We start from the raw sequence: 26,363 nt of genomic DNA, 5'->3' as shown, positions 1-26,363 counted from the left end.
TGAGAGTTTTGCATTTGAAATCAATGTGTGCAAATCAAGTAGGATGAAATACTATATGTTATATTTATATAAAATTAGCAAAACAGTATTCTATTCACTCATTGAGTGGGGCAGGGGGAGAACCTTTTCAGAGGCAGTGTGGCCCACTGGATAGGGCCTTGGGCTAGACAACAGAAGGACTTGAATTCTAGGCTCAGCTCTGCCATTGACCTACTATGTGATCTTGAACAAGTTATTTCACCTTTCAGCACTTCACTATCTGTAACACAGGAATGACAATACTTCCCTCCTATGCACACTATAGATAAAATGTGCTATATAACAGCTAATTAATAGAATAACCAACAACAAGCAGAGATTAGAAAATATAATAGAGAAAATTGTGTGACTTGATTGCCATATATTAAAGGTGTATTCTTGGAAAGGTATGATGGAAACTATGCAACCTTAGCACTCCAAGAGGTTTGTTTCTCTATCATTTTTTCTGGTTTCATTTCAGGTACTGTTCTTATTTAGATTCTCTCTCTTCTTAACCAACTTACTGCTGCTAATTCTCAAGAGTGTTTTTTGAAGTCCGTCTGAAATATTTTGACAAGTTTCATATGTTACTGCTTTATTCATTTTTTGTTAACAGGGAATTTTATTTTAAATATACTGTTTTCTAATGTAACTGAGCTAAAATTATCCTTGCTCTATACCCCTGAAAGTCAATGGAGTTACACTAGTTTGAATTTGGCCACATGTCTTATTTTAACCTGTCATAACTGACAAACTTAACTCTGACTAGTTTACTTAAACTGTATATAGTCTGTATTACTCTACCACTGTTGTATTCTACTAGGCATTATTTGAGAATTATTTCTGGTCTTTCATTTACTGTATAAACATTTTATATGGAAGCAGCAGCACCTTCAGGTTTTTTGTTTTTAATTAAGGACAACTCTTGGAAATCACTGTGCTGAAATTAGTGTATTACAAACAGAATGATGGAAGGTACCCTCCTTTTCCTATATATACACTATTGAACAATTTATAATAATGATAACCCCTTCATAAAAAAAAAGTGTAACATTTGTGTATCCAGAAAAAGTAATCAACTTGAGAATTAATCAGGGAACATGTAGAGCATTGAAGTTGAGAGACAAGATAGAGTTTACACCTCTCTCTCTATTGGAAGAAGAATATGAGACTACTAAGAATATGAATTGGATTCACAGTTCATACCCACATCATTAAACTAATGAACCTCTCCTATCTTGTCTAAACAAAATGAATCACTAGTAATTGAACTGGTGGGATGCCACTGCTGTAAGTTATCAACAGGGCAGTATGCTCACACTGGCCAGGCTGTTTTCAGTTTCAGTTTTTGTCTCCATTTCCTGATCCAGCTCCCTAAAACAGTGGATTTGGGGAGATTTCAAAGACTTGGGAAACTAGAAATTTTCTGAGAATATAGCAACTCCCATAAGACCCCAGAAGTCCTGGTACCACCATTTCCTAGACTATCTCAAAATGAAGGGTGAACATTCAGCTCTCAACCTCAGGTCTTGCTCAGTTAAAAAAGGTTTCTGCTGGAGTTTTTAAAACAGTCAAGAAGTGACTACATATGCCCTAGCTCTACCTTCAGAGAAACAGATGGAGGAGATATACAGAGATCTGAGAGTCAGGCTTAAAAGCTGCCCCTCTTGCATGAGGAAAGAGGGCAGCCTTTGAGAGCAGAGAATGGCAAAGCAGTGGGACAAATGGACACTTGCACCTACATGAGGCTCTATCTGTACCTTTGCAGATACTAAAAGCAGTACTCATAAGAACTTGGAAAACTCTTCCTATTGGCCCTGCAAAATCAACTCTCAAGTACAACTTACAAAAAAAAAAAAAAAAAAAAAAGCTACATATCTGCAGTAGGGGCTCCTGATTCCAGATTCCTCCTCCTCCCAAGCTGGTTCAGGTATCATCATTCATCTATGCTTCTGGGTTGGGATCCCAGATCCACTAAATTGATTCTGAGATCCCAAGAATACATCAGGCATCTCCTGGTCCATGGAACAACTGTTTTTCCTCCTCTGCATCCCTCACAATTAAGCCTCAAGATGCTTCTGCACAGTATCTACCAGCAGATTGGTCTCAGTTCTGAAGATTCAGTCCAGCTCATTGTAAAAAAACCAGGCACATTTTCTGCTCTAAGCCAAAGCAGTTCTAGTCATCCTAGGCCTTGTGTTTTTGGTTCCTTTATCGTCTCATGGCCTGTTTGCTAGTCTCAGTGGTGCTTGGCTGCCTTGTCACGTGCCAGGATGTGACACATGATCAATTTCAGACGGACTTAGTCTCCTCTCCCTAGCTGGATACCAGAGTGCATATTGCTCTCACATCAGCTGGCAGCAAGTTCACAGGATGGTGTCCCCTGACAATATGCCAGCAACTGATAAATTAGATTACAGAAGTGGGGGCCAAAGGGGGGGGCAAAGTCCAATGGCTTCAAGAAGCCTCTAACCTGAGCTGTGATGCCCAGGGCTGAAGCCCTCAAGCTTCATCTTTGGGTGGTGGGCCTCAGGCTTTGGTCCCAGGCCCCAGCAAGTCTAAGCCAGCCAATGCGACCTCCTACAATATTATTTTACTGAGGGCATTTCAAGTATATCCTGGGGACTGGCATTCCTTTCAAGAGGAAGGGTTTGCTTAAAGAAGAGGACACTGCAGTGTCTACTGCAGGGACTGAGGACCTTAATTTTATCTTAGCAACTTGGAGTTTAAAGCTTAACTGAGTGAGCAGAAAAGGCATAATTCATATGAATTCCCTAGGTTTTTTATTAATAAGGGAATTTACTGATGGATGGAAAAAACAATCCTCAGGCTTTTCTCCTTCAATAAAGGGAGAGTTCTCCTGCAAGAAATGGCAGACTGAATTGTAATAATATTCTTTGGTAACATTCTGACACATAAGCAACTCTTCTAGCAGAATTCATCAGCAGGAACTGGTCTCTCTTGCAGCACTTTTCTTGCTCAGAATACCATATCCCTCACAACTACCTGATTGGAAGAGGATATTACTACTTCAGTGGTTGAGAAGAAAGAGGGTCTAAGCTAATATTTACATCTTGATTGTCCACAGTTCTCCACTTTTCTCCAAAGACTGGTCGTTATCTGTGTCCCTCTGGCTGAGGAAGTAGGCCTGACCTTAGGTGGCAGAGTAGGGCTAGGCTGAATAAAGAATTCATCTTGTACTCTAACTTCTACAAAAGATTTAGCTACGGGGGAAGCTAAGTTAGGCAGGAAAAAATTGAAATCAGCATTAGATGTACCAAAATTAGACAGACTGAGCTGAGTTGCTTACATTTTTGGTGGACTTCAGCATGGTCAAGAAAGGTTCACCGTAACTACTGGAAGTTGAGTGTCCTAGAACACACAACTCTGAAACGCTCCCATAACAGCAGTTTGGAATCCTGATGGTAGTGGAAGTGAACAGGACCAGCAGACATAGCTCTCAACCTATCAAACATTTTCTGCCACTTTCTCAGTTTATCTGCCTTTTGACTCACTTCCTCTTCTCCTGCAGTACACCTCTTTCTACGAAGAAGGAGCAGGAACACACTCATGTCTCAGGTGAGTCTGCATAGTAGGGTACATAACTATCAGACTTCTTCATGTTTTCATGGCATAGCTGCACACCTGGCCCAGACTAAACTTTGTAGATCGCTCAAGCATGCCGCTGGCCTTAGTGTAAAGCACACAGTTTCTCTAGGGACACACTACTTTTTGGAGATTCTTAATTTCCGGTAATATTCCAGGGATATTACCTTGCTCTAGAGGCATGTGTACAGTAAATATTAGGGAATTTTTTGAGGGGTCAGAAAGACGGGCCCGTGGCAAGAATCCTTAATGCTAACATTTTAATGCAATATGATTGGTTCTCTGGTTATCACCTGATGAGAGCAATTCACCAACGATTTCCAAACAGGTATATTAGAATGGCATAAATGTTTTTATGGTATGCACAAAGACATGCAAAATGGTATTTGCATCTTGGGCTTATTAACTGTGGTGAATCTAAGAAACCTCACACCAGTACAAAAAGGGTTAAAGAGAGCCTATGGCCCTCCCTATTCCTGCAGCCAATGCCATGCCTAGAGGAAGAAGAAAAGGAGGAGAGAGAACATTGCACAGTTCAGAACTAACTGCCTCCCTACATGAGCGGAGTATCACTAGGAGCCTGATAGCTAGGACAGCCTCCAGGGAAGAAGCACTGTGTCCCTGAGTGAGGGAGATTGCTGAGGAGACCGAGGAGCACCCAGCAGTGACTGAGCTGTGTGAATGACATTGTGAGATTAGACCCCTCCAATCTTACATCTGTCCTGCTCAGAGGAACCTGGGACTGTGGCAGGATGCTACAGAAGGTCCACAAGGGGGTGCTGCTTGAGTTGAACCTCTACACATTATAGTGGCTGTTCCCAAAACTGAAGAGACACAGGAAGTAGCCCAGGGCAGTGGATTTATCTACACTTAAAATGCTACAGTGGCACAGCTGTGTTGCTGTAGTGCTTCAGTGTAGATACTCCCTATAGTGATGGGAGGGGTTCTCCCTTCAGCATAGGGAATCCACCTCCCCCAGAGACAGTAACTAGGCTGGCAGGAGAATTCTTCTGTCAATCTAGCGCTGTCTACACCAAGGGTTAGGTCAGTTTAACTACATTGCTCAAGGGTGTGGATTTTTCACACAACTGAGCATCATAGTTAAACTGACTAATTTTCTAGGGTAGACCAGATTTTGGACTCTGATGGGAGGACCCTGCTGCCATTGCTTCACACAGGGCCTTGGGCTGGAATCTGGTAGAGAGGGAGGGCTCAAGTCCCCCTATCATACACACCTTCTTAATGACTGAGGTACCTCTGCCCGAGAAGCAAGGGGCCAGAAGTTAGGCATGCCAGCCACTTGGCTTCCTGGTCCTCTGAGCACTCTATTACAATCACAATGATGTTTAAAAGTAATTTTCAATATCTTGATGGTATCCACTTTTAACCAGTCATAAGTGGGGCAGAACAATGTACCAATAAATAAATAAATAAAAAGTCAATTATGCTTTAAAAAGGGCACTAGAAAATAATTTGTATCCTAGAAAAGAAACTAAGGAAGTTTGTAAACTTCACCTTGCACATTGTATTGTAACTAGTAACACACAGTTGTCTTCCGTGTAATAAACTGTGTGACAAGTTGGAATGCAGATGGTTTTATGGAACTGTTTTCCTAGGATCTTCAGTAGCAATGCTGTACAAGTAAAGGCAGCCATTTCAAGTCATGGGTGATCTGCCACCTTATCTTCTGCTTTGTGCTGGGAGTCTGAAATCAGTGAAGTGACATTTACTTACTACTAGTACTGGAACAAACCCTTCATATCGTGTTACTTATATTTTTTTTCCTAACAAAATAAGGTTAAACCAAAGCAACAGAAACAACATAAATAATCACAGCCAGTTAGATGAACTCAGCCAACCATGGAATAACTATTTAGGCATTCATGAAAGGCTCCATATGTTCATGAACTGAAACTGAGTAGAAAAAAAGGAACAACAAAAAATGCTTAACCCAAAATCAGACACATTCTTCTGTTTTTAAATTAAAAAAATATTAAAACACACTGCCCATAAACCTGACATACCTTTACATGTAATAAAAGAATAAACTCAATGGGCCTTGGCCAGGTGGGTGAAATCTAGGGCATTTCTTATTAGACTTTACTTATGCTAGAGTTGACTGGATGCTTTCAAACCTTGACAAATTCTTTGCATGTGTTTTTTGGACGTTTTCACAGAAACTGCTTGCTCTGTTATTATCAGTTTATCAAGTGGTTACATTTTTTCAATAATTTAAAATTTCAATGAAAAATTCTGAAAAATCAAATTTTTTCTACTTTCTAACTGATTCCTTTGTTACTTGTGGATTATGGAATACTTCCCAGAGTGGTATTTTCCCTAATATTAAATCTTCTCATGCCTAGAGCCAGTGGAAATTGGCAGCAAATTTTCCCTATTCACTGGAATTTTTGCCCTGGATTTTGCAGAAAAATCCACTGGATTTTTAAAAGAAAATTCATACCAAATTACGTTTGTTTGTATTGAATAATTTGAAATAAAACTGTTGCCCAGTCTTGTTTTAAATTTCTTGTCCCCTCCAAAGCTCAGAGCTTTCAGTGCCTACTTGAGATTTTCACATGAACCCTCCCCTGCCTTGGAGACCTTCCACTCCCGCATCAGACATTTTCTCTGCCCTCAACCTCACAGGCCCCATTCTAAGGACAAAAATTATATTATAGACATAATATTCAATTTCTGGTAAAACGTAAAACTTGAAATCTGTCTGGAACGTACTTTCATATAGTCTACCTATGCTTGGTAAGTATCATAGCTGGATGTTTTTATTAATATACTTCAGAGTGATTATTCGACTGAAAGCAACAGGGAAGTTCATAGTTCTTAAAGCTAATGTTTCTTGGGGTATGTCCATACAGCAAAGAAAAACCTGTGGCTGGCCCATGCCAGCCAACTTGGGCTCACGGAGCTAAGGCTGCGCGGCTGTTTCATTGCATTGTAGACTTCCAGGCATGGGCTGGAGCCTGTGCTCTGGGACCCTGCAAGGTGGGAGGATCCTAGAGCCCAGGCTCCAGCTCATGCCTGAAAGTCTACACAGCAGTGAAACAGACGTGTAGCCCAAGCCCAAGCCTGAGTCGGCTGGCATGGGCCAACTGCGGATGTCTAGTTGCTGTGTAGATATACCCACTGTGTCTGCAGACTCAGGCAGAAAGCATTATCAGTTTACATTGAAACTGTTCCCTTACCTGCCAAAAGAGTTCCACCCAACACTTGAGAAAACTCAAAGTTCTATAGAAAAGAATATCAGAAAAGCCCATAAGGAGACCCTCCCGTCACAGAATGGTAGAAATTCTGCTACATTAACTTCCAGCGACCCTTGTTGTGACATATTTCTACATACTGTATATGTTCTTTACATTTAACAAGCCGAGCAAATCTGATCATTTGATTAACCTTATTGTAAAATATACATCGGCTTGGCAGAATGAGTTTTTTAAAAATAATTTTGATGGACAATATCAATTTTTTTCAATTTTTAATTAATTTAAATTTTCACGATTGTGGGAAGTTAGAGTCAGAATTATTTAATGACAATAGATGTTAATATTAAGAAGTTAAAGCTTTATAATTGTTAAAACAAATTGTCAACATCACAGATCAAAACATACCAAGTAAATATCTTTGAAGCAAACTCTAATAACTTCTCAAGCATTGTTTTTGTCTATCTGTAAATTTTGTATTTGATAATATGTCAGTTTGTATGTGTGCACAGTGAAATTGATGTTTACCAACATTTACTGATAAAAATCTAATCCCTCCAAGCCTCAGTATAAGATATTTCTTACCGAGAATCTCCTGAAGTATTTTTTCCAAAGGGTGCACCGGATGTTTTTTTGGTTCTCTCTGGCATTCCAGCAGAGGACTGCACAGCAGGTCCTTTAAAAGCACAGTACTGTATCTCAATAATTTTTACATTAAATGAATTATTGCAAAATACACGCATACATATATCTGCCTGGGTTATAGCTCCAATAATCATTAATGTAACTTATTTTTAAAACAGAGTCTGATGGGCGGGGAGGAGAATGGACCCTGAAAGAAGCGTACCAAGCCCAACAGTGGGAGAGATAACAAATAGCACCTGGTTTCTAACTTCGCTCCCCCCCTCCGCTCTTAAAAAATACTGAATGCCAAATTCAGTGTGTTTGGTGTGTTTAAGGGTTTCTTGTTTTGTATGGGAAGTCTGCCATAGCCTCCATGTTGTTATTACTAATTTGTTGTCCCATGCACCTATATGCTTCAGATAAAGGGATGTCAAAATCAAATAAAAAGAAATCAGTGTAAGAGAAGAATGAACAAGTCAGAATGTCTAGTGACTGCAGTAAGACTAAAAATGTGGGTGCCCTATGTGGGTCAAAAGAAACCTTGTCACACAGATTACACGTCCGCTGACAGCGGTGTCATATCAATAATACTTGGCATTTCATAGTACCTTTCATTCAGGGATCTCAAAAGGCAGAAGGATAATGGGCCCCCCTTGTCATTTGGGTAAATACTCATCTTTAAACACCCATTATAAAAGATCTCAGACTGAATTACAAGGAAAAGATTCCAGCGTTTCCAGCCCAATAATGTGCAATTGCAATATATGTAAGAAATGAAAATAAGGACAGCAGATATATTGGAATTATAGTGACACCAAGTGGCAAGGGAAATTAATCTAATTTCTGCCCCATTCCTTCAACAAGGTCCACTTTAACAGATAGAAAGATTCAGTTTACTAAGCTGTATTTTTATTTCACATTAATATTAAACCTACATCAAGCTTGATCCAACAGATTTCAAATTGCTGCCATCTACAAAATAACTATTATACAGAGGAATAATAATGGTGCATTACTCCTCTTGCTTCTAGTCACAACCTGGTTCTTTGAGAGCAAAAGGAAGATGTTGCAGCATTACTGAATTCTTCATTTAGCAAAATCCTTCACTGCCATTAACCTTACTTCTCAATAATAGAGCTCAAATGCTAAAAACTAATTCTCTTCCTCAAGGACTACTACTGAAAAACTCTCTCTCCTCAGTTTCACTTTCTGCGGTGATGCATTTATTTGCATCATGCTGCAAGTATTGGGGTTCCAAGGCATGCAGGGGAATGTTTACATTTTAAAAATGCCTAGCTCACTTTTAATGCATTTCTAGTCATTTTTGAAAACCCAAAGGCTTAGAAAAAGACAAAACCCAAGGTACAAAGGGATACAGACAAGTAATTTTTAAAAACTCTCCAATGCTTCCTACTTGGAAGCTTTAAAACCTCTCCCTCCCTCCCGCATTTCTTTTCTAAAGAGTGTTCTAGGGAAGCAAGTTCAGGACTAGGGCTGGTTGAAGATTTGCAATTGAAATGTTGCAATTGGAAAATGGGGTTGTGTCAAAAGTGAACTTTTTCTTTGGGAAATGATTTTGTCGGCATTTTCCATAGAAAAAACTGAAATGATGTTTTTACTTTGGGTTGACAATCTCTGCATCTGCCTTAATTACTGCAGTGCCCTATGGAAGGTGTATTTCTGGGTCCCATAAAGAACCACACTGGTTCAGCCACAGAAGTCCCATGAAGCACTGCAGTATCTCAATAATAAGGAGACACTGTGGTACATTAAGGAAGATGTAATCTGCCCAGGTTGCAGAGGGGACTCAGAACCACAACTACCATGAGACACTGCAGTGGCTCAGTCAAATGCAGAGATTAATGTCAACTCAAAAACAAAGCATTTGGGCATTTCTGAGTTGAAGTTTTTCATTCTGTGAAATATTTTGCCATTTTAACTTTGTCCTGATTTGGGATGAAAAGGAATGTAGAAATACTAGTTTCCAACAGCATGGAAATCCCATTTTGTGATCAGCTCTCGTCAGGATCTCCTGAGTTCTAATTCTACTTCTGCCACTGACTCAGTCACTGGCCATGGGTCAAGACACTTAACTGGTCTGCCTCTGTTTTCTCACCCTGCACCTCCCAGGATTATTGTAAGGATTCCATTAGGTTTTGTGCAGCACTCTGAAGATGTGAAGTGCTAAGTATATTAGTTCTGTGTGTTTGTCCTTTCCAGTGGGGGGGGGGGGGAAGGGGGGAGGAAGAGGGATATAGCTGCTCCTGTTCATGACAGAATTAAGCTGAAATCTAAATTTATTGTTCATTTACCAAGTTCTACACGTATAACAACACCTCCCCATCCTAGTCTACACAAACAGCCATATTTTCTTTGCCAGTCTGTGACTCACTCACATGATCCAATTACAAACATGGTTACATTTTGTCCACATAGCAGAAGTGTTGCTTTTAAAAAACCCTCCACCACAAAAACAAAACTACATTTGTGCAGCCACACCGACCATGCTGCCTAACTGACTGTTGTAGTGTTCTAGGAAAAGTCTCAGAAGCTACTCCATAGTGCTTCAGCAGGTGTTACAGTGCCTGAACGAACGATTTCTACACAGAATGACACCCAACAGCACAGGGGCCAATGTGTTCTGGCATGTACTTTCACAGGAAGGGTCTGATCCTACAAGTTGCTGAACACCCTCAAGGCCCATTGAATTCAATGAGAGCTGAAGGTGCTTGATGCCTCATGAGCTCCTCAGCACCTTGCAAGATTGGGCCCAGACTGCACAGACAGACGGAGTGATGACTGGTGTCCGTAGATGGCTATCTTCCTGTAACTAGTCTATGCTGCTGGCAGGAGGAAACGCTGTTAGCTGCCAGGGTTACTAAAATAATGTTAACCATGTTGTTGGAGGATACAAACGGCTGTTAGAGCCAGCCAGGTCACTAACTGGGTACAAAACTGGCTAAAAGTGGTAGTGTGGACAGGGTGATGCTACTCTGCGACATCTGAACGGTAGCAGTAACTGACGCCCAGTTGCAGAGTAGTAATGACCTTGTGCAAGTATTTCTGAATGTTCACTCACCCAATCGATTGCAATTCCTTACCTGCAATGGCAGCTTCTTGGGCTCTGTTCTGAAGGAGTGATTCCACAGCACTTGTTAAGGTTGGTTCTCTCCTTTGAGTCATTTGTTGCTTGCCCTGGTGAGGAGAACACAAACAGTTTGCATAGTTTCATGACAAAACTGACCAGGACTCAACTCCAGCAGAGGTTTCTTGGAGGCATTGAGAGCAGCCCATGTTCTTAATCCCCTCAGAGATAGCAGCAGCAGGCCAGGCAGAGGGCAAGGCCACCAGTAGCTTGCTTCTTCCCCAAAGCATTGTTTTCCTATCCAGCCAAAAACAACCAAGACACTCAGAGAAGCAGCCCTTCAATGACACATGTAGGCATCTCCCCCTCAATGGCATCACCCCTTTGAGACACCCAGTTGTCCAGAAACTCCCTCGATTAGACACCCATCATCTTAACTATGGAGTATTTTAAGCCTTTTGGTGGAAGATAAAGAATTTTATCCTTGATTTTTTTCCCCTCCATTGGAGGATTTACCTTTCCTTTCATCAGAAAGTTGCTGCTCCTCTAAAATTGAAATACTTCAAAAAAAATGAACTGGTGGGCATAACAAGATTTTTACTTTGCTGATTACTAGTTACAAACTCTGTCACTTTTTTTTTTATTAATGAACAATTTTTGTTTTAATAAAAAATTAAAAAAAAATATTTCAGTAGACGTTGTATAAACATTGAATAAATACAGCAGCACAGGTCAAGACACAGAGGATTAACTCTACTTCGGAGGCTACCGAAGGAATTCGGCCTTTGATATATCCCTTAGGATAGTACAGTAGTACTCTGTATACAGCATGGAAGCTGTATTAGTTTCCATTACTCTACAGCTGCTTTCTTGGAATCTGATTAGAGAAGAGTCTGAAGAAATTATTTTCTCCTCAGCGTTTGCTACCACACTTTTCTGCAACTTCCTGCAGACAGAAGTGTTATTTTTTGAAGCAACTCACATGGCATTTAATTAAAAAACCAAAAATATCATTAGTTGTTCTTCATGCAGCGCACAGTCAACTTGTGAAACTCCTCACCTGAGGAGGTTGTGAAGGCTAGGACTATAACAGCGTTTAAAAGAGAACGGGATAAATTCATGGAGGTTAAGTCCATTATGGCTATTAGCCAGAATGGGTAAGGAATGGTGCCCCTAGCCCGTGTCAGAGGATGGAGATGGATGGCAGGAGAGCGATAACTTGATCATTGCCTGTTAGGTTCACTCCCTCTGGGGCACCTGGCATTGGCCACTGTCGATAGACAGGATACTGGGCTAGATGGACCATTGATCTGACCCAGTACGGCTGTTCTTATGAGCTTCACTGTGGTTTAAAGCTACATATAAATGTGGTGCTTCTCTCCCTACATCACAACCGATTCTGTCTGGTGAGCCTGTCTGCAAGAAAACACAAGGCAAATGTGTTCCTTACCGGGGCCTGTTTGGCTGCTTTCTGGCCTGGTGCAAAGACACGTCGTGTAGCTTGTTCTTTGCAAAAACTGATGTGCCTCTCTGCTGCAGCTTCATTAAACCTTCTCAAGCAGTAGGGACACTGAATATAGTCTGATTACAACAAAGGAACAGGTATGATTGAATCAACAGCTCATAATTCTCTCTCAATATCTTGACTACTCTCTGGGAGACTAGGACTCAGGAGACCTGGGATCAATTCCCAGCTTTGCCTGTATGCTGGGTGACCTTGGGCAAGTCGCTTCCCCTCACTGTGCCTCAATTTCCCCATCAATGCTAAGAACTGCTCTTGGCAAAATTCCACACACCTTGGCAACTATGTTAATTTGATCTGTTTGTTGTAGAGATGAAGGCTGGGTGCCATGATGAATTGCAAAGTGCTGAGATTCTTGTTGACATACAGAGCTTGGTCCAAAGCCCACTGAAATCAATGGGAGTTTCTCTCCCCTCTGATATTGCACTACAAATCTCTATTCTGCATTCACTAAGCACAACTGGAGTTCCACATGTGGAATGAATGCAGAGTGGGCAAGAGAGCGCTACGTTGAGGCTGTGTAGCCTGGATCAGAGAGTAGCATTTCTTCTCATAAATGTGGAGGATTATATTATGCTTGGCTTTTAAAAAAATAAAATTGAATAAAACTCTAGAAAAATCTGCCATTTTTTGTTAAACGTCTATGTGATTAACCAAAAGGATTACTGTACTATATACTATAGTAGAGGTGGGCAAACTTTTTGGTCCGAGGGCCACATCGGCATTGCGAAACTGTATGGAGGGCTGGGTAGGGAAGGCTGTGCCTCCCCAAACAGCCTGCCCCCACCCCCATCCGTCCCCTCCCACTTCCTGCCCCCCTCAGAACTCCCAACCCACCCAAACCCCCTGCTACTTGTTCCCTGACCGCGCCCTCCTGGGACCCCATCTCCTATTCAATCCCCCCTGCTCCCTGACTGCCCCCCCGAACCTCCACCCCATCCAACTGGCCCCTACTCTCTGTCCCGACAGCCCTGGGGACCCCCTGCCCCTTATCCAACCCTCTGCCCCCTTACCATGCTGCTCAGAGCAGCAGAAGCTCACAGCCCTGACGCAGCCAGCCATGCCGCCCGCGCTGCCTGGCAGGAGCGGTGGGCTAGACCGCTGGTGGTGCGGTAAGGTGAGGCTACGGGGCAGGGGCCAGGGACTAGGCTCCCCAGCTGAGAGCTCAGGGGCTGGGCAGGATGGTCCCGCAGGCTGGATGTGGCCTGCAGGCCGTAGTTTGCCCACCTCTGTACTATAGTTTCAACCAATTTGCCTGGTACTGAAGTTAGGCTTGCCAGCCTGTAAGTATCAGGATTGCCTCCGGAGCCTTTTGTAAAAATCAGCATTACATTTGCTATCCTCCTGTCATCTGGTACAGAGGTACATGAGTTAATTCAGTTTAAACTAAATGGAAGAATAAACAAAAGTATGTCTGCAACTAGGGTCATTGATTTCAAAAAGGAAAAACTTTAACTAATTCCCTGAAAACTTTAACTAATTTTAGGGAAGTTGCCTGGACTGAGGAACTCAGGGATCTGAATGTAGAGGAGCCTTAGAATCATTTTAAGTCAAAGTTGCAGAAACTATCTGAAGCCTGCATTCCAAGGGGGGAGGGTGCGTGAGAAGAGAGGGGAAAGGGAAAATCTCATACAGAAGTGTTGCAAGACCAAACTGGCTCAACAAGCATCTCAAACAGGCTATTAAAAGAAAGCAGAAAGCCTACAAGGAATGGAAAAAGGGAGAGATCAGCAAGGAAAGCTACCTCTTGGAGGTCAAAAAATGTGAGGATAAAGTGAGAACTGCGAAAAACCTTACAAAGGACATTAAAACCAGTAGTAAAAAGGTTCTTTAGCCATATAACTAAAAAGAAAACAAAAAAAGAAGTGGGACTGCTAAGCACGAAGGATGGGGTGGAGATTAAAGATAATTCTAGGTAGGGCCCAACACCTAAACAAATACTTTGCCTCAGTATTAAATAACCAGAATGAGGAGCTTGGGGACAATGGCAGGGTGGCTAATGGGAACAAGGATATTAAAGTAGAAAATTACCACATCCAAGGTGAAAGCAAAACGAACAGCTTAATGAGAACAAATTGGGGGGCCCAGCTAATCTCCATCCAAGAACATTAAATGAATTGGCACATGAAATTGCAAGCCCAATAGCAAGGATTTTTAATGAATCCATAAACTCGGGGGTTATACCCTATGACTGGAGAATTGCAAATATAATACATATATGTAAGTTAAAGGACCATTAGTTTGATCTCAGTTGTATGCCAAGTCGTATTATTCTGTCTTTCAAAATTTGTTCTAAAAGTCAGAGGTAAACAGTAAAGGCGATACAATACAACATGGTTTTACAAAAGGTAGACCAACCAGATCTCTTTCTTTGAGAAGAAGATCTTCAATTTTCTAGACAAAGGAAATGCAGTGGATCTAATCTATCTGGATTTCAGTAAATTATAAAATTGGAGAAGATGGGAATTAACTTAGAATTGAAAGGTGGGTAAGGAACTAGTTAAAGGGGAGAGTACAGTGAGTCATACTGATAGCTCACCTATCAGGCTGAAGGGAAGTTACTAATGGAGTTCCTCAAGGATTTGTCTTTTGACCATTAATGACCTTGACACAAAATGTGGGAATGTGCTAATATAATGTATGGATGACACAGGTTGGGAGATATTGCCAATACAAAGGAGGTCTGGAATGTCACACAAGAAGATCTGGATGACCTTGAAAACTGGAGTAGTAGAAATGGGATGAAATTTAATAGTGCAAAGTGTAAGGTCGTGTAGTTAGGGACTAACAACAAGAGTTTTGCTACGAGCTAGGGATTTACCAGTTGGAAGCGACAGGAAGAGAAAGACCTGGGTGTTTTGGTCTATCACAGATGACTCAGAAATGCCAATATGACATGGCCATGAAAAAAACGAATACAATCCTAGGATGCATTAGGTGAGGTATTTTCAGTAGAGACAGGGAAGTGTTATCATTGTACAAGGCACTGGTAAGACCTCATCTGGAATAGTGTGCACAATTCTGGTCTCCTATGCTTATGAAAGATGAATTCAAACTGGAACAAGTGCAGAGAAAGGCTATTAGGATGATCAGAGGAATGGAGAACCTACTTTACAAGAAGAGACTTAAGGAGTTGGCTTGTTTAGCATAACAAAATGAAGGCTTAGGGGAGATATGATTGCTCTCTAAGTACATCAGAGGGGTAAACACCAGGGAGAAAGAGGAGTTATTTAAGTTAAGGCCCAATGCTGGCACAAGAACAAATGGATATAAACTGGCCATCAACAAGTTTAGGCTTGAAATTAGATGAGCTTCTAACCATCAGAGGAGTGAAGTTCTGGAACAGCCTTCCAAGGGGAGTAGTAGGGGAAAATTACCTAACTTGTTTCATAATTGAGCTGATAAGTTTATGAGGGGATGGTATGATGCCTAAAATGACACAGCCCATCTGCATGTGGTATTAGCAGATATCTCCAACAACCAGAGATGGGACCCTAGATGGGGAGGGCTCAGAGTTACTAAAATAATTCTTCCCCAGGTGTCTGGCTGGTTGGTCTCACCCACATGCTCAGGGTCTAACGGATCACCATATTTGGTGTCAGGAAGGAATTCTCTCCTCCTCCTCCCCCCCCCCCACACACACTCTAGGACAGATTGGAAAATACCATGGTGGGTTTTTGCCTTCCTCTGCAGTACGGGTCACTTACTGGTTTGAACTAGAGTAAATGGTAGCTTCTCTGTAACTTTAAATCTTTAATGGATTTGAGGCCTTCAGTGACTCAGACAGGGGTTATGGGCCTGTTGCAGGAGTGGGTGAAGTTCTGTGGCCTGTGATGTGCAGGAGGTCAGACTAGATTATCACGATGGTCCTTTTTGGCCTTAAAGTCTATGAGAAGCAAGAGGCTCAACTTTCAAAGGTACTGAGCACCCACACCTCCCTTACTGACCTCTGAAAAGCCAAAAGGTGACATTCATCCCAATGCAGAGGGCTAGCATGAGGCCTATGCCTGACTGACAGTTTATTCCAAGTGGTAAGGTGTGAATTTCACCCTTTGTTAGTCAATGCCAGTCAGGACTAGACCCCAAGCATCCCAACTCCCACCCCAGAGCTCTGCTACTAGGCTGAGGAGTTGCTACCATTAAGGTTGAAAGGTTCAATTATTTTTCTTCCTCTGCAATTCATCTATGTTGCTCTACTTCTCCCTGATGCTACTACTCACTGAACGCAGAAACCCTCTTTAGCTGCTCCCAGGGCTGCCCCTAATACATGCTCTGCTCCACCACTACATTTTAAAAAACAAATCAGGAATGAGGGAAGTAATGTGCACCTTGGGTTGTGCAGAATGGAGTAAAGCTGAAGCCCATCTGTGAATAACAGGAGCTCACTGTTTTACAAAGATAAGCAAGTACAAGAGCAGCAGTAAGTGAAACTAAATCACAAACCTGGATTGACGCTTGGAGGTGGAGGAGGAGGAAGGGGTCGGCCCTCTTTCATGGCTTTTGTGGCTTGCTTGGCTGACTGAATAGCATTAATAAAGTCCTCATGCAGCTGTCTCCAGTTGGATTTCTTTTCTGGTTGTTTCTGTAAAGGGAATGTATTGCAACAAACTCTATATATCCCTCTATGGGGATATATAAAGACTTTGACTGAGTTCTTTTCTAAATAGAATTTCAAGAGGAAGAAGAAATATTAAACAGAACAAAATCTTAGTATGACTCAGGAAAGTGGATTTGACCTATCTCCCCATCCTCACAAATTAACCAGTGCTCCAAGGGACAATAAAAAAATAGCCTCTCATATCAAGACATTTAGGTCACAGAGACTATAGTTTATACTGGATGAAATATGAAAGTTAGCATGACAAATCACTTCTCCCCCCTCCCTTTTGATCTCCTCTTACATTTTTTGCCTCTTCCCTCAATCAGTCAAACTCTGAAATTGGATTCTGCAAAGTCTGAAATTGGATTCTATGATAAACAGCACACAACCATAGTACTGGCATCTGTGAGACAAATGCTGTGTGTGTGCCCCAGTCCTTCTTAGACCCTATGGCTACCATAGCAATACAGATAATGATCTTCCTTAAATAAATAAAGGAATAAAAAATGCTTACTGTTTGAATTTAATAGCAATGAAATGCTGCAGCTTTGTCCTTGGGACTTTACAGGCCACAGATGGCTCTTGAGCTGAACCTTGAACATTCCTGCACTAGATCAGTGTCCTACCATCACTTCCTCTCACGGACCTAACTAGAGAGGAAGCTGTCAGAAGCTTGTGTGTCAGGGGTAGGCAACCTATGGCACGGGTGCCGAAGGCGGCACGCGAGCTGATTTTCAGTGGCACTCACACTGCCCAGGTCCTGGCCACCAGTCCAGGGGGGGCTCTGCATTTTAATTTAATTTTAAATGAAGCTTCTTAAACATTCTGAAACCTTATTTACTTTACATACAATAGTTTAGTTATATATTACAGACTTATAGAAAGAGACCTTCTAAAAAGGTTTAAAATGTATTACCGGCACACGAAACCTTAAATTAGAGTGAATAAATGAAGACTCAGCACATCACTTCTGAAAGGTTGCTGACCCGTTGTATGTTATTCATCTATTTTCTTTTTAAGGAAGACTCCTATAAGAACTGAGGCCTCCATGTGTTCCTAACGGTTTCACTGTACACCAGCATGGCTCTTGCACGAGAGGAAGCCTCAAGTTAGGGGAGGCAACAAGCCACTTATTAGCACTTGATAAAGAACAAAGGCTAGGGCTGGGGACAGGGGAAGGCAAGGACAAAGCCAGACCCAGTCAAGGAGACAGCATTTCCCAAGAGAGAATGCCACACACAGCGAAGAACCCTAGGCTCATTCAGGACACCCATTCATTGCTGGAGTGAATGACAACATTCGTTGACCAAAGAGATTAGAATGAAGGCAACATGCCGGCTACAATTTAACAATACCTTTGGTGGTGGCTGTTTCTTCACTGAGGGAATTTCAGTTCCCTGCAGTCTCTGTTTCAAAGAATTGAAAGTTTTGCGCTTTTTGTTGAAGACTTTCCTGCATATTGGCTCGTGCCTTAACTGGGATGCAAAGAAAAAACAAAATCTTATGGCAAAGACCTTATGTTCTGCTAATGCGGCTTCTGTCTAAGACATTATAATTATTTCTGCCAGAGTCTGGAATATTGCTAGATGAGAGAAAGCACAAATAACCGATTTACACCACAAGGCAGGTCAGTACTCTGAATACTGATCAGATCAGTTAGTCTTCTTTATTTACAGTCAGAGTGAAAATTCCTTTCAACATCTGTGTTTAACCTACTGGCATTTACTGCTCCCCAACCCTCACAATTCCCCCATAGACGCATAAAACTTAAAGTAGAGGGAAAAAAGCCTTTGTTTTACCAGAACATCTTGTGCAAAATGTCTTCCACAGGTTTCACAAGCTAGCAAATCTTGACTTCCAGCAGCTGTATAAAATTCAACATATCAACTATTAGTTTCACAGGATTTCTTATCCCCCTCCCCCCAATCAATGGTAAGAGCAGGTCCTATGATTTCTGGAACTGGTTATATAAAGGGCACTTTCTCACAACGAAAGTCACCTGTGGGTTTTTTCCTTCCCCCTTTTGTGATCTCTTCACCTCAGTGGTGGAGTAAATTCCATACTCCACAGGCCTCCATTTCCTCTGTTTGTCTTACCAACTGGCGGGGCCAGCTTCACCATTTCCATGACAGTTGCTTTACAGTTTAATATAAGAAATGTGAGGGGTTACCATTCAACTGAAGACTTACCAAGTGGCACATTTAGATACTAGGATGATAAATGCCTAAATGGATAAAATTCTAACTTCGGCTCTAAGCCAACTGATCTTCTCCTATATACTAGTTCTAACATCCTACTCTCTGCTATTGAAGACAAGTATCTTTAGCATGTCAGTTCCTCTGACATCTCACCCTCTGAGCTGTTGGCTTCCTCCCCAGTCCTGCTCCTTCCCCACTGCCCAATGGAAGGAGAGGCTCATGAGTCCCCCTCCCTCCTGCCCAGCTGCAAGCTGTTTTAACTCTCCGCTGCCTCTGGCCTATTGCTTTTCCTGTATTGTTCTGTGCCTGAGAAAGGAGTGATGGACAGGTCATGTTGTGACTCTGCGGAGATGGTGTAGTGTGAGGACAAACACAAGAGCCATGTTTAAGCACCAACTGGAGAATTCTTCAACCAGAAAATTTCTACCTTTATTAAACTCCCAGCTGCAACACATCCTGGTCCTCTCTAGAGGACCATAAATGCTATAAACCCACCACATCTCCCTTTCTTTATAATAAAAGATTAAAGACTAAGACAACGTATACACCTCCCCCCCCCCACAGTTCAAAATGAACTTTAAATGCAATTGATAAGGGGCTAGAGTAGTGCAAATAGTTTTAAGGAATTAAATAGTCCTGATCACTATTCTAAAGTTCAAGTCTTTGAAGGGGTCTGATCAGTCTTCCAAGCCACGTTCTTATTTCCATATTGAGTTTGTGCAAGGAGTTCCCTGTGGAGGAGGATCACTTCCCAACTAAGTACCTGCAGGTTCCAGAACCTCTCTTTGTTGTCAGGAAACACTGCAGAAGAACCCAATCCCTCCAGAGAAGTACTGGCGGAGTTCCCGCTAGGTAGGATGTGGGAATTTCTGCCAAGTTCTGGGAGCTTTTAAGCCAAACTTTGTTCCCTGATGTCAGTTCAGGTAGTGCTTTTGTTCTGTGCTGAACATTCAAATTTCGTTGTTGCTGAATTTTTATTTTGGTATACTGTTTTTTAAAATTTCTTCAGGTTGGACCACTTAGGTTTAAGCTGAACCAGGTAAAGGCATCCTGAATCATCTTCCCATCAGAAGTTCGGCTGGAGATAGTTCAGACACAGTGTTGACTGATATGCCAAGGAATGCTTTATGTGGGTCCAGTGATTTTTGCAGAAGTCTTTTTAAAGTCCACACTGCTCTCTGCACCTCCCCATTACTCTAGGGTAATGTGGACTACTAGTACAGTGTTCAAAATTAAAGTCTTGTGCAAATGCTAGGAAGGTTTCAGAGGTAAACTGAGGCTCATTATTAGATATGAGGACTTCTGGAGCTCCATATCTTGCAGCTACTGACTTTTGTTTCTGGATGACCGGTGCTGATGAAATCTGTCAATATATCTGGAAAAGTAATCAATCAACTACAATAATGCATGTGTGCACTTTCCAGAAAGGCAAATCTGTGACTAACTACTGCCAAGGTCTGTCAGGTAGCTCTGCAGAGAGTAATGGTTCTGGTGATTTCTCCCACCCACGTCCCTATTTTACGTATCTTGCAGCCCTCTACTAAAGTCTGAATTTGCCTACGCAGACCAGGCCATCATATGGATTGTTGTGCTTGTGCTCTGTGCTTGTTTATACTTTGGAGTCAATGGATTTTGGCAAGCATCTCTTTCTGAAGTACCACAGGGATAAGAATGCATTGTCCTTTCAGAAACACCATCCACTGTCTGAAGGTCATTTTGGTCCTACCAATATGGGTCTGCTGGAAGGCGACTCCTTTGACCTCACCTTCTTTGGCAGAATTGAGTCAGTTTCTGGCAAGTCTCATCCTTTAGTTGTTCATCTCTAATTTTCTGATGTTAGCTGGCAGATGCTAGAATTGCTGCCAGAATGAGGTCATTAAAGCCTTTGGCAACATCTTACAGTAGAAGCATCTTTGGAGTCAGGTAAGGTGAGTAATGCTTTCAGTTTGTTGGAATCCAGCTGAATTCTCTGTTTGCCAAGTATGAGTCCTAGAAATTTTATCTGCTTCTTTCCAAATTCATGTTTCTCAGACTGAGCTTGTTGAAAATGTCGCAAAACTGCATGTAATCACTCTCAGTGTTCATTTTTATCTCTACCATATACCAAACAGCTGCATTGCAAAGGATACCAGACAAACCTGACACAAGCCAAGACAGTCTTTTTTGGAAATGCTTTGGTGCTGAAGATATGCCAAATAGAAAATGATTCAAACAGTACCTTTCAAATGGGGAGGAGTATAGTTAACATAGATTCTTTAGCAAGGGGGATTTGCTAAAAGGCTGGGATAGCATCTAACTTTAAGACTTGTGTTGGGTTAAATTCAGGAACCATGTGTCTTTCTCCACACATGCTTTTATTAAGTTGTCTAAGATCCACACAAATTGAGATTTTGCCAGTGGACTTTGGTTTACAGCCACCCTCCACACCAGTCACAGGGGTGGGTGGGGCTCTTGCCCAGACAAAAAAGACTCCACTTTTCCATTCTTCTTTGACTTTCCCTACCCAAACTATAGAAATGCAGCATGGGGCTGTGAAAGCAAAGGGAGTGGTTGATGGCAATCAGTTTTATTTTGTACTCCTGACAGCTTCCCTAGCAAGTTGCAGACATGTGGATACACCTCCTGTATAGTTTGCTTTGTGCATTAGTACCAAACCTCTGTACAACTTCTCATGAGTTATGTAGCTGGGTACGTGGATGCTAATATCTAAACTGTATTCTTAAATTTATTCACCTAAATTAGGGCTATTGCTGATTAGGTGCTCTATGTATCACGTGACTTTTAAAAACAACTTTGTATTTGTGGATAATCTAAGCACTATACCCAGATGTACAGACCCTCTTCGTGACCTATGTATTACGTAATTATTTTAACATTAGCCTTAAAATGTACGCAGTGTGAGAGGTTAGAAACCCTAGAGACTGAAATGTAGGGGCAAATACAGCACAAGTACCCTGATGTGGAGTGGCCATCTCGAGGCAGTTAATCTTCCATAGCAATTCAAATCCTTGGCCTCTCTACTGACTTTGCACACAAGCATGCCAATTTCGCTGGTGGTGACACACTGATAGTTTTCCCTTAAGAACTGACTGCAACAGTTTATTTTCCATAGGCCAAAACAGTAATCAGGTAATAGCACTTAGTTTTCAAAACAAATGTCAAGAAGTTTAACGTTTCAAACTTTTTTCAAAACAGCGAGAAAATTCCTACTCTTCCTTCCCACACCAGAAAATTGTGAATTTTTTTTTTTTTTTTAAAGTGAGAAAGTACTGTTTTACTTCCCTCCCCCTGACTTTTCTTGTGGGAAAACAAGTTCACCAGTGAGAGAAAAAAGGGGGAAAACTCGGTAAAACCAAAACTGTTTTCTGAAACAAAAAATGTAAAAGCTTTTCATTTTGAGAAATTCCATTTTGAATTCTCATACTACAAAAATATGAAACAAAAATCAAAATTAGTATTTTTAACTTAAAAACAACCACCTCCAGGGACCATGCAGGTCCATAAAACTGAAAGGCTCTTTAGGCAGTTATCTAGTCACCCATGAACCATCTTTAACAAGTGCTAATGAGGCGTTAGATAAAACCTAGAACAAGGAGCGGTGTAACTAACTTTTGTAAAGGTGTTGACTTAATTTCCCTAGTGTTTTAATATCTAGAATGTCATGTATGAGACTGGAACAGTAACTTGTATAAGCAAAAGCTGAAATTGCCCTATACACTATGAAACAAAATGTAGGGGTACCTTTGATTCAGACTACAAAGGAAATCAGTATTGCAAAACCAGTTACTGCGATTGAAGTAGACCTGATCTTCCTCATGCTGCTTCAGCATGGCAAAGAACAAGGTCATTCTATGACATCATAATGGAAGAGTGGAGATGTGATACAATACAGAAAGTATGTCACTACAGAGATTACAGCTCACCAAAAAAAGGAGAAGCTGGATGCCCAGTGAGGTTTTGCTTTATTCAATCCTTTTAATTCATAAGCCACATAAAAAAATTAGGATCCTTAATGATGCAGTGACTCAGTCACCTTGAAGATGGATTGCCTATATTTTTAAAAGCAGTAAGACACATTGTTATTACAATTGTGACGCAGCCTTTTTTCTTTTGTGACAGAATATTTAGCAGATGCATTAAATAATATTCAAGAAATATTTTATTTCATAGCAGATAAGTAATGTTCACTTGCAAGTTAATTTTGTATTAAGGGGCTAGCAGAAGTTTAGTATTTGTTCAAATAGCTGGGAGTGATCCAGACTAAGCCAAGTAGTAGGTTTATTAATAAGGATAGCTGATATGCCATTATACATATAACAGCCTGTACCACAACCCCAGTAAGTTATAAGTTTGCATATATTTAGACACAAGCCACCTCTCTATTTTTAAAGTTATGCTGTACCAAACCCAGTACAGAAGATAACTGCAGGCATTTTGGGAAGCCATAAATGTTTGATCAGTTCCATGCATACAAGTATAAACTAAACATAAAACTTCACTTCATATTCCTAATAGTGTCCTTATGATCTTGTGTCATAAGACGATCTGGAGGTACAAAGAAAGAAGAGAGCAGCGTATATTAGTACTTACCCTAATTTCTCAAATTTCTGAGGGAAGCAAAACCATTTTCAAGTGCTCTTGACTAGATGGTCAGTGCCAGCTTAAAGCTGTATACTGGAAAGTCAGGGATCCAAAGAACAGAGCAAAGGGCTGAGGGGGACATGAAGTATTTCTCCTATGACTTCAGGGAATACCTGAAAAATTCCTAGGTGCCTAAACATGTTCTTATAGCAAATTGCAAACTTGATTATACAAAATGAAAAATATGCCCTAAAAAAAAAACCCCAAAACACTATTCATTTACAATGTCAGAATCTAACTAATCTAAACTTGGGAATTAAGTTATGTTAAACTAAAACATGACAGTGGCAAGTAGAGCTGTGGAGGATGGAAATTCCATTTTGAGGATTAATTTTGTTTTCATTATAATTTGGAAAAGCCTGCAAGTTCAAAATTCTCTACAGAAGATTGACAAAAGAAATAATTGAATACAAAATACAATTTTCAAAACAAAGTACTGTAGTTTCAAAGTGAAATATCAAAAGGTTTAATTTTGAAACTGTCAGAATGTCACTTTTTCCTTCAAAATAAAATTTCTGTGAAATTGACATGAGTTTGCTAAGCATCTGAGTTTTGATTGAACTTCATTTTTCAAGGGGAAAATGGTTCTCTTAAAGTTTTCTTTCAAACCAACAACAGTACCATGTCTTAACACAACACAAATCTGATTTCATATCAATCTCTCTGCACTGAGCACAGGCAAAAAACCAGTAAATTGCTGGAGTGTACCTGTAAAGAGGTCCATCCCGCCCCCATTTATGGCAGGAGGGGAAACAAAACAAAAAACACAGGAGTTGCAGGTCTAAGGGTCTGCACGTGATCTCATTGAAGTGAAGGCAAGGTTTGCCATTCAGCAGCATGAGACTCTTGGCAAGTTTTTTTTATTGCAGCAGACATTAGGAGAAGAATACCAATGCATATATAGTAACTTGATTACAACAATTAGCAGTGACATTGTTAACAATGGAGGACCAAAAGTAGTTCTATAACCTTTAGCTCTATTCCATTAGATCTCCTCAATTTAATTGTTTCCAACCAACATCTTTTTAACCTCTATTCCACCCACTGTTCTCTCCCTTTTAAAAACACTCTTGACTTCCCCATTGTGTCTTGGTTCCTGCTCTGGCCTGCTCTTTTTATCCTTACCTTTCATTTATTTTTGCCCTATAGAGGTGGTAAACCAAGAGAAAGGAAATACAGTAATAAAGCAGCAATGGGAAGAACAGGCCTGCTTCTCCTTCCTGTAGGCAACTAGAGCATAGAAACATTCCCAAACTGGCTTACAGGATATTACCAACATTCTCATGGCATAATGCAAGGCATATCAGGACACTGACTGTGGCAAATCAAATATCAGAATAGCTAAAGAAATTGTGATTACTCTTTAGGTATGTAGGACAAAATAAATTAAGATTTTCTTGCTTGATCTGGCTCAGAGTTTTGGCAGCAAAGCCTAGCAGAATATCCTTTTTCGTGACTTCCCATCTCTGCTTCAGCAACTGAACATAATATCCAACTGCAGAGGATTATGGTTTGTGTACGTTAGAAGACAGATCACAGTTCTCTTTTAGAGCATGTGGCAATATTTCTAATAAACTCTAACCCACAAAATTACACTTTATACTCACCTGTTCCATGCATCTGACTCATCTCTATATGCAAATTTCTCAAATTCCCTCTTTAAACACTTTCAGGAAACATGGGTGCTAGGTGGTCAACTTTTACTTACACAGTTCAAGTGCTTGCAATAATCCAAGTTGCCAGTTATCAGCAACCAAATAATTAACAATTATGACACATACATCCTGCCCTATCCTATGATATACATGAAAACTAGTATAGCTAAAAGTCAAATGAAAGCATGAACAAAGATGTTTTTGTCATACAGGACTTCGACAATTTTTTCCCCCAGATATCATATTTAGGTGGGCTAATTTCTACAGATTTGGTTAATATAGAATGTGGGAAGAGATTTGAGAGAAAAGGAAACTGGTTTTAGGTTTCAATTTCAATAGTTCAATCTCACAAGCAGCAATAGATGTTATAACCAAAGCACTTTGAATAGTTTCTATACACAGAGGATTCACACTGCTTTCTGCTCACCTTCATTTAGTGTTCATAAGGACAACAGAAAGGGAAATGTACGTACTGCTGTGTCAGTTCATACTAGGGATCAATAGGAATTTAAACAATTGCATCAGACCCATCGAGGAGAGAAAGTTTGTGTTGAACTTAAAGAAAACTTCCAAAAGCAATAAAACAACCTGACAAAAACTTAAGAAAAACCGTGGAAAAAAAAATTTCATTTAAGCTTCACAGGCACCAGTCTTAAAGTGCTCAGGATTTAGCCAACTGGGATGAGATTAAATTAACAGTAGTTTAAATTCTCTCCCCTTATATCCTGGGCACCAGTCCAGAATTCTTCCAAAAATAGTACCCGATATCCTAGAAATAGGTTATGATTCTACCAGAATCTCCCACCCATAAGCAGCATACACAGAGGCTTCTACATTGAGCTGGCCATGGCAAGACGGCATGAAAGGATGTTCATGTTGTGGTCCTGTGGAACTACAAAGATGAGGTACTTCCCTTTTCTGCTCATAAAGGGGCAACTCTTGCTCACCTTTCTGAGGTGTATAGGTCCACTGCCACCAAACAGAATGACGGATATCAAAGCCAATGCAGATTCAATGCTAGAGTCAGAACTAAGGTGTTTACGGTGTCTGATTACGATGAACCACTGCCCTCCCCAAGAGGTTCCTGCCTAGGTCATGGATGATTTAGACCTCACACAGCACCAGTGTTTGCATTTATACAGTTTAGCTCCCTCACAGTGCAATGCTAAGGCTGCAGAGTTAAGGTCCCAGAAAGTCAG

At 40.9% G+C, this 26,363-nt stretch overlaps 1 protein-coding gene across 2 annotated transcripts; it reads right to left on the bottom strand.

Annotated features, from left to right (window-relative positions):
- Positions 1 to 5,153: 5,153 nt before the first annotated feature.
- ZC2HC1B (zinc finger C2HC-type containing 1B) lies at positions 5,154 to 26,301 on the bottom strand. Of its 2 annotated transcripts, XM_045010170.1 has the most exons (8): positions 25,117 to 26,301; positions 18,470 to 18,534; positions 18,026 to 18,145; positions 16,514 to 16,652; positions 11,999 to 12,129; positions 10,565 to 10,658; positions 7,425 to 7,515; positions 5,169 to 5,329 (listed from the first exon to the last, which is right to left on the bottom strand). In XM_045010170.1, exons 1-8 carry the CDS (start codon positions 25,136 to 25,138, stop codon positions 5,305 to 5,307), a joined length of 687 nt encoding a protein of 228 aa, XP_044866105.1. In that variant the 5' UTR covers positions 25,139 to 26,301; the 3' UTR covers positions 5,169 to 5,304. The 2 variants fall into 2 exon arrangements, with proteins under 2 accessions (XP_044866106.1, XP_044866105.1); XM_045010171.1 differs by lacking the exon at positions 11,999 to 12,129 and having other exon boundaries at positions 5,154 to 5,329.
- Between the last annotated feature and the right edge of the window lie 62 nt (positions 26,302 to 26,363).

The sequence above is a fragment of the Mauremys mutica genome, chromosome 3 (genome assembly GCF_020497125.1).
Source record: "Mauremys mutica isolate MM-2020 ecotype Southern chromosome 3, ASM2049712v1, whole genome shotgun sequence".
NCBI lineage: Eukaryota > Metazoa > Chordata > Testudines > Geoemydidae > Mauremys > Mauremys mutica.
The sequence above is the reverse complement of the archived record's forward strand: the minus strand, read 5'-3'. Positions and strand labels throughout refer to the sequence as shown.

Coding starts and splice junctions, on each gene's coding strand:
- ZC2HC1B (XM_045010170.1), bottom strand. CDS start 25,138: ATGAGTCAGATGCATGGAACAG. Junction 18,535..25,116: donor GAGTCAGATGCATGGAACAG/GTGAGTATAAAG, acceptor AATTTTATACAG/CTGCTGGAAGTCAAGATTTG. Junction 12,130..16,513: donor ACCTCCAAGCGTCAATCCAG/GTTTGTGATTTA, acceptor TGTTGTAATCAG/ACTATATTCAGTGTCCCTAC.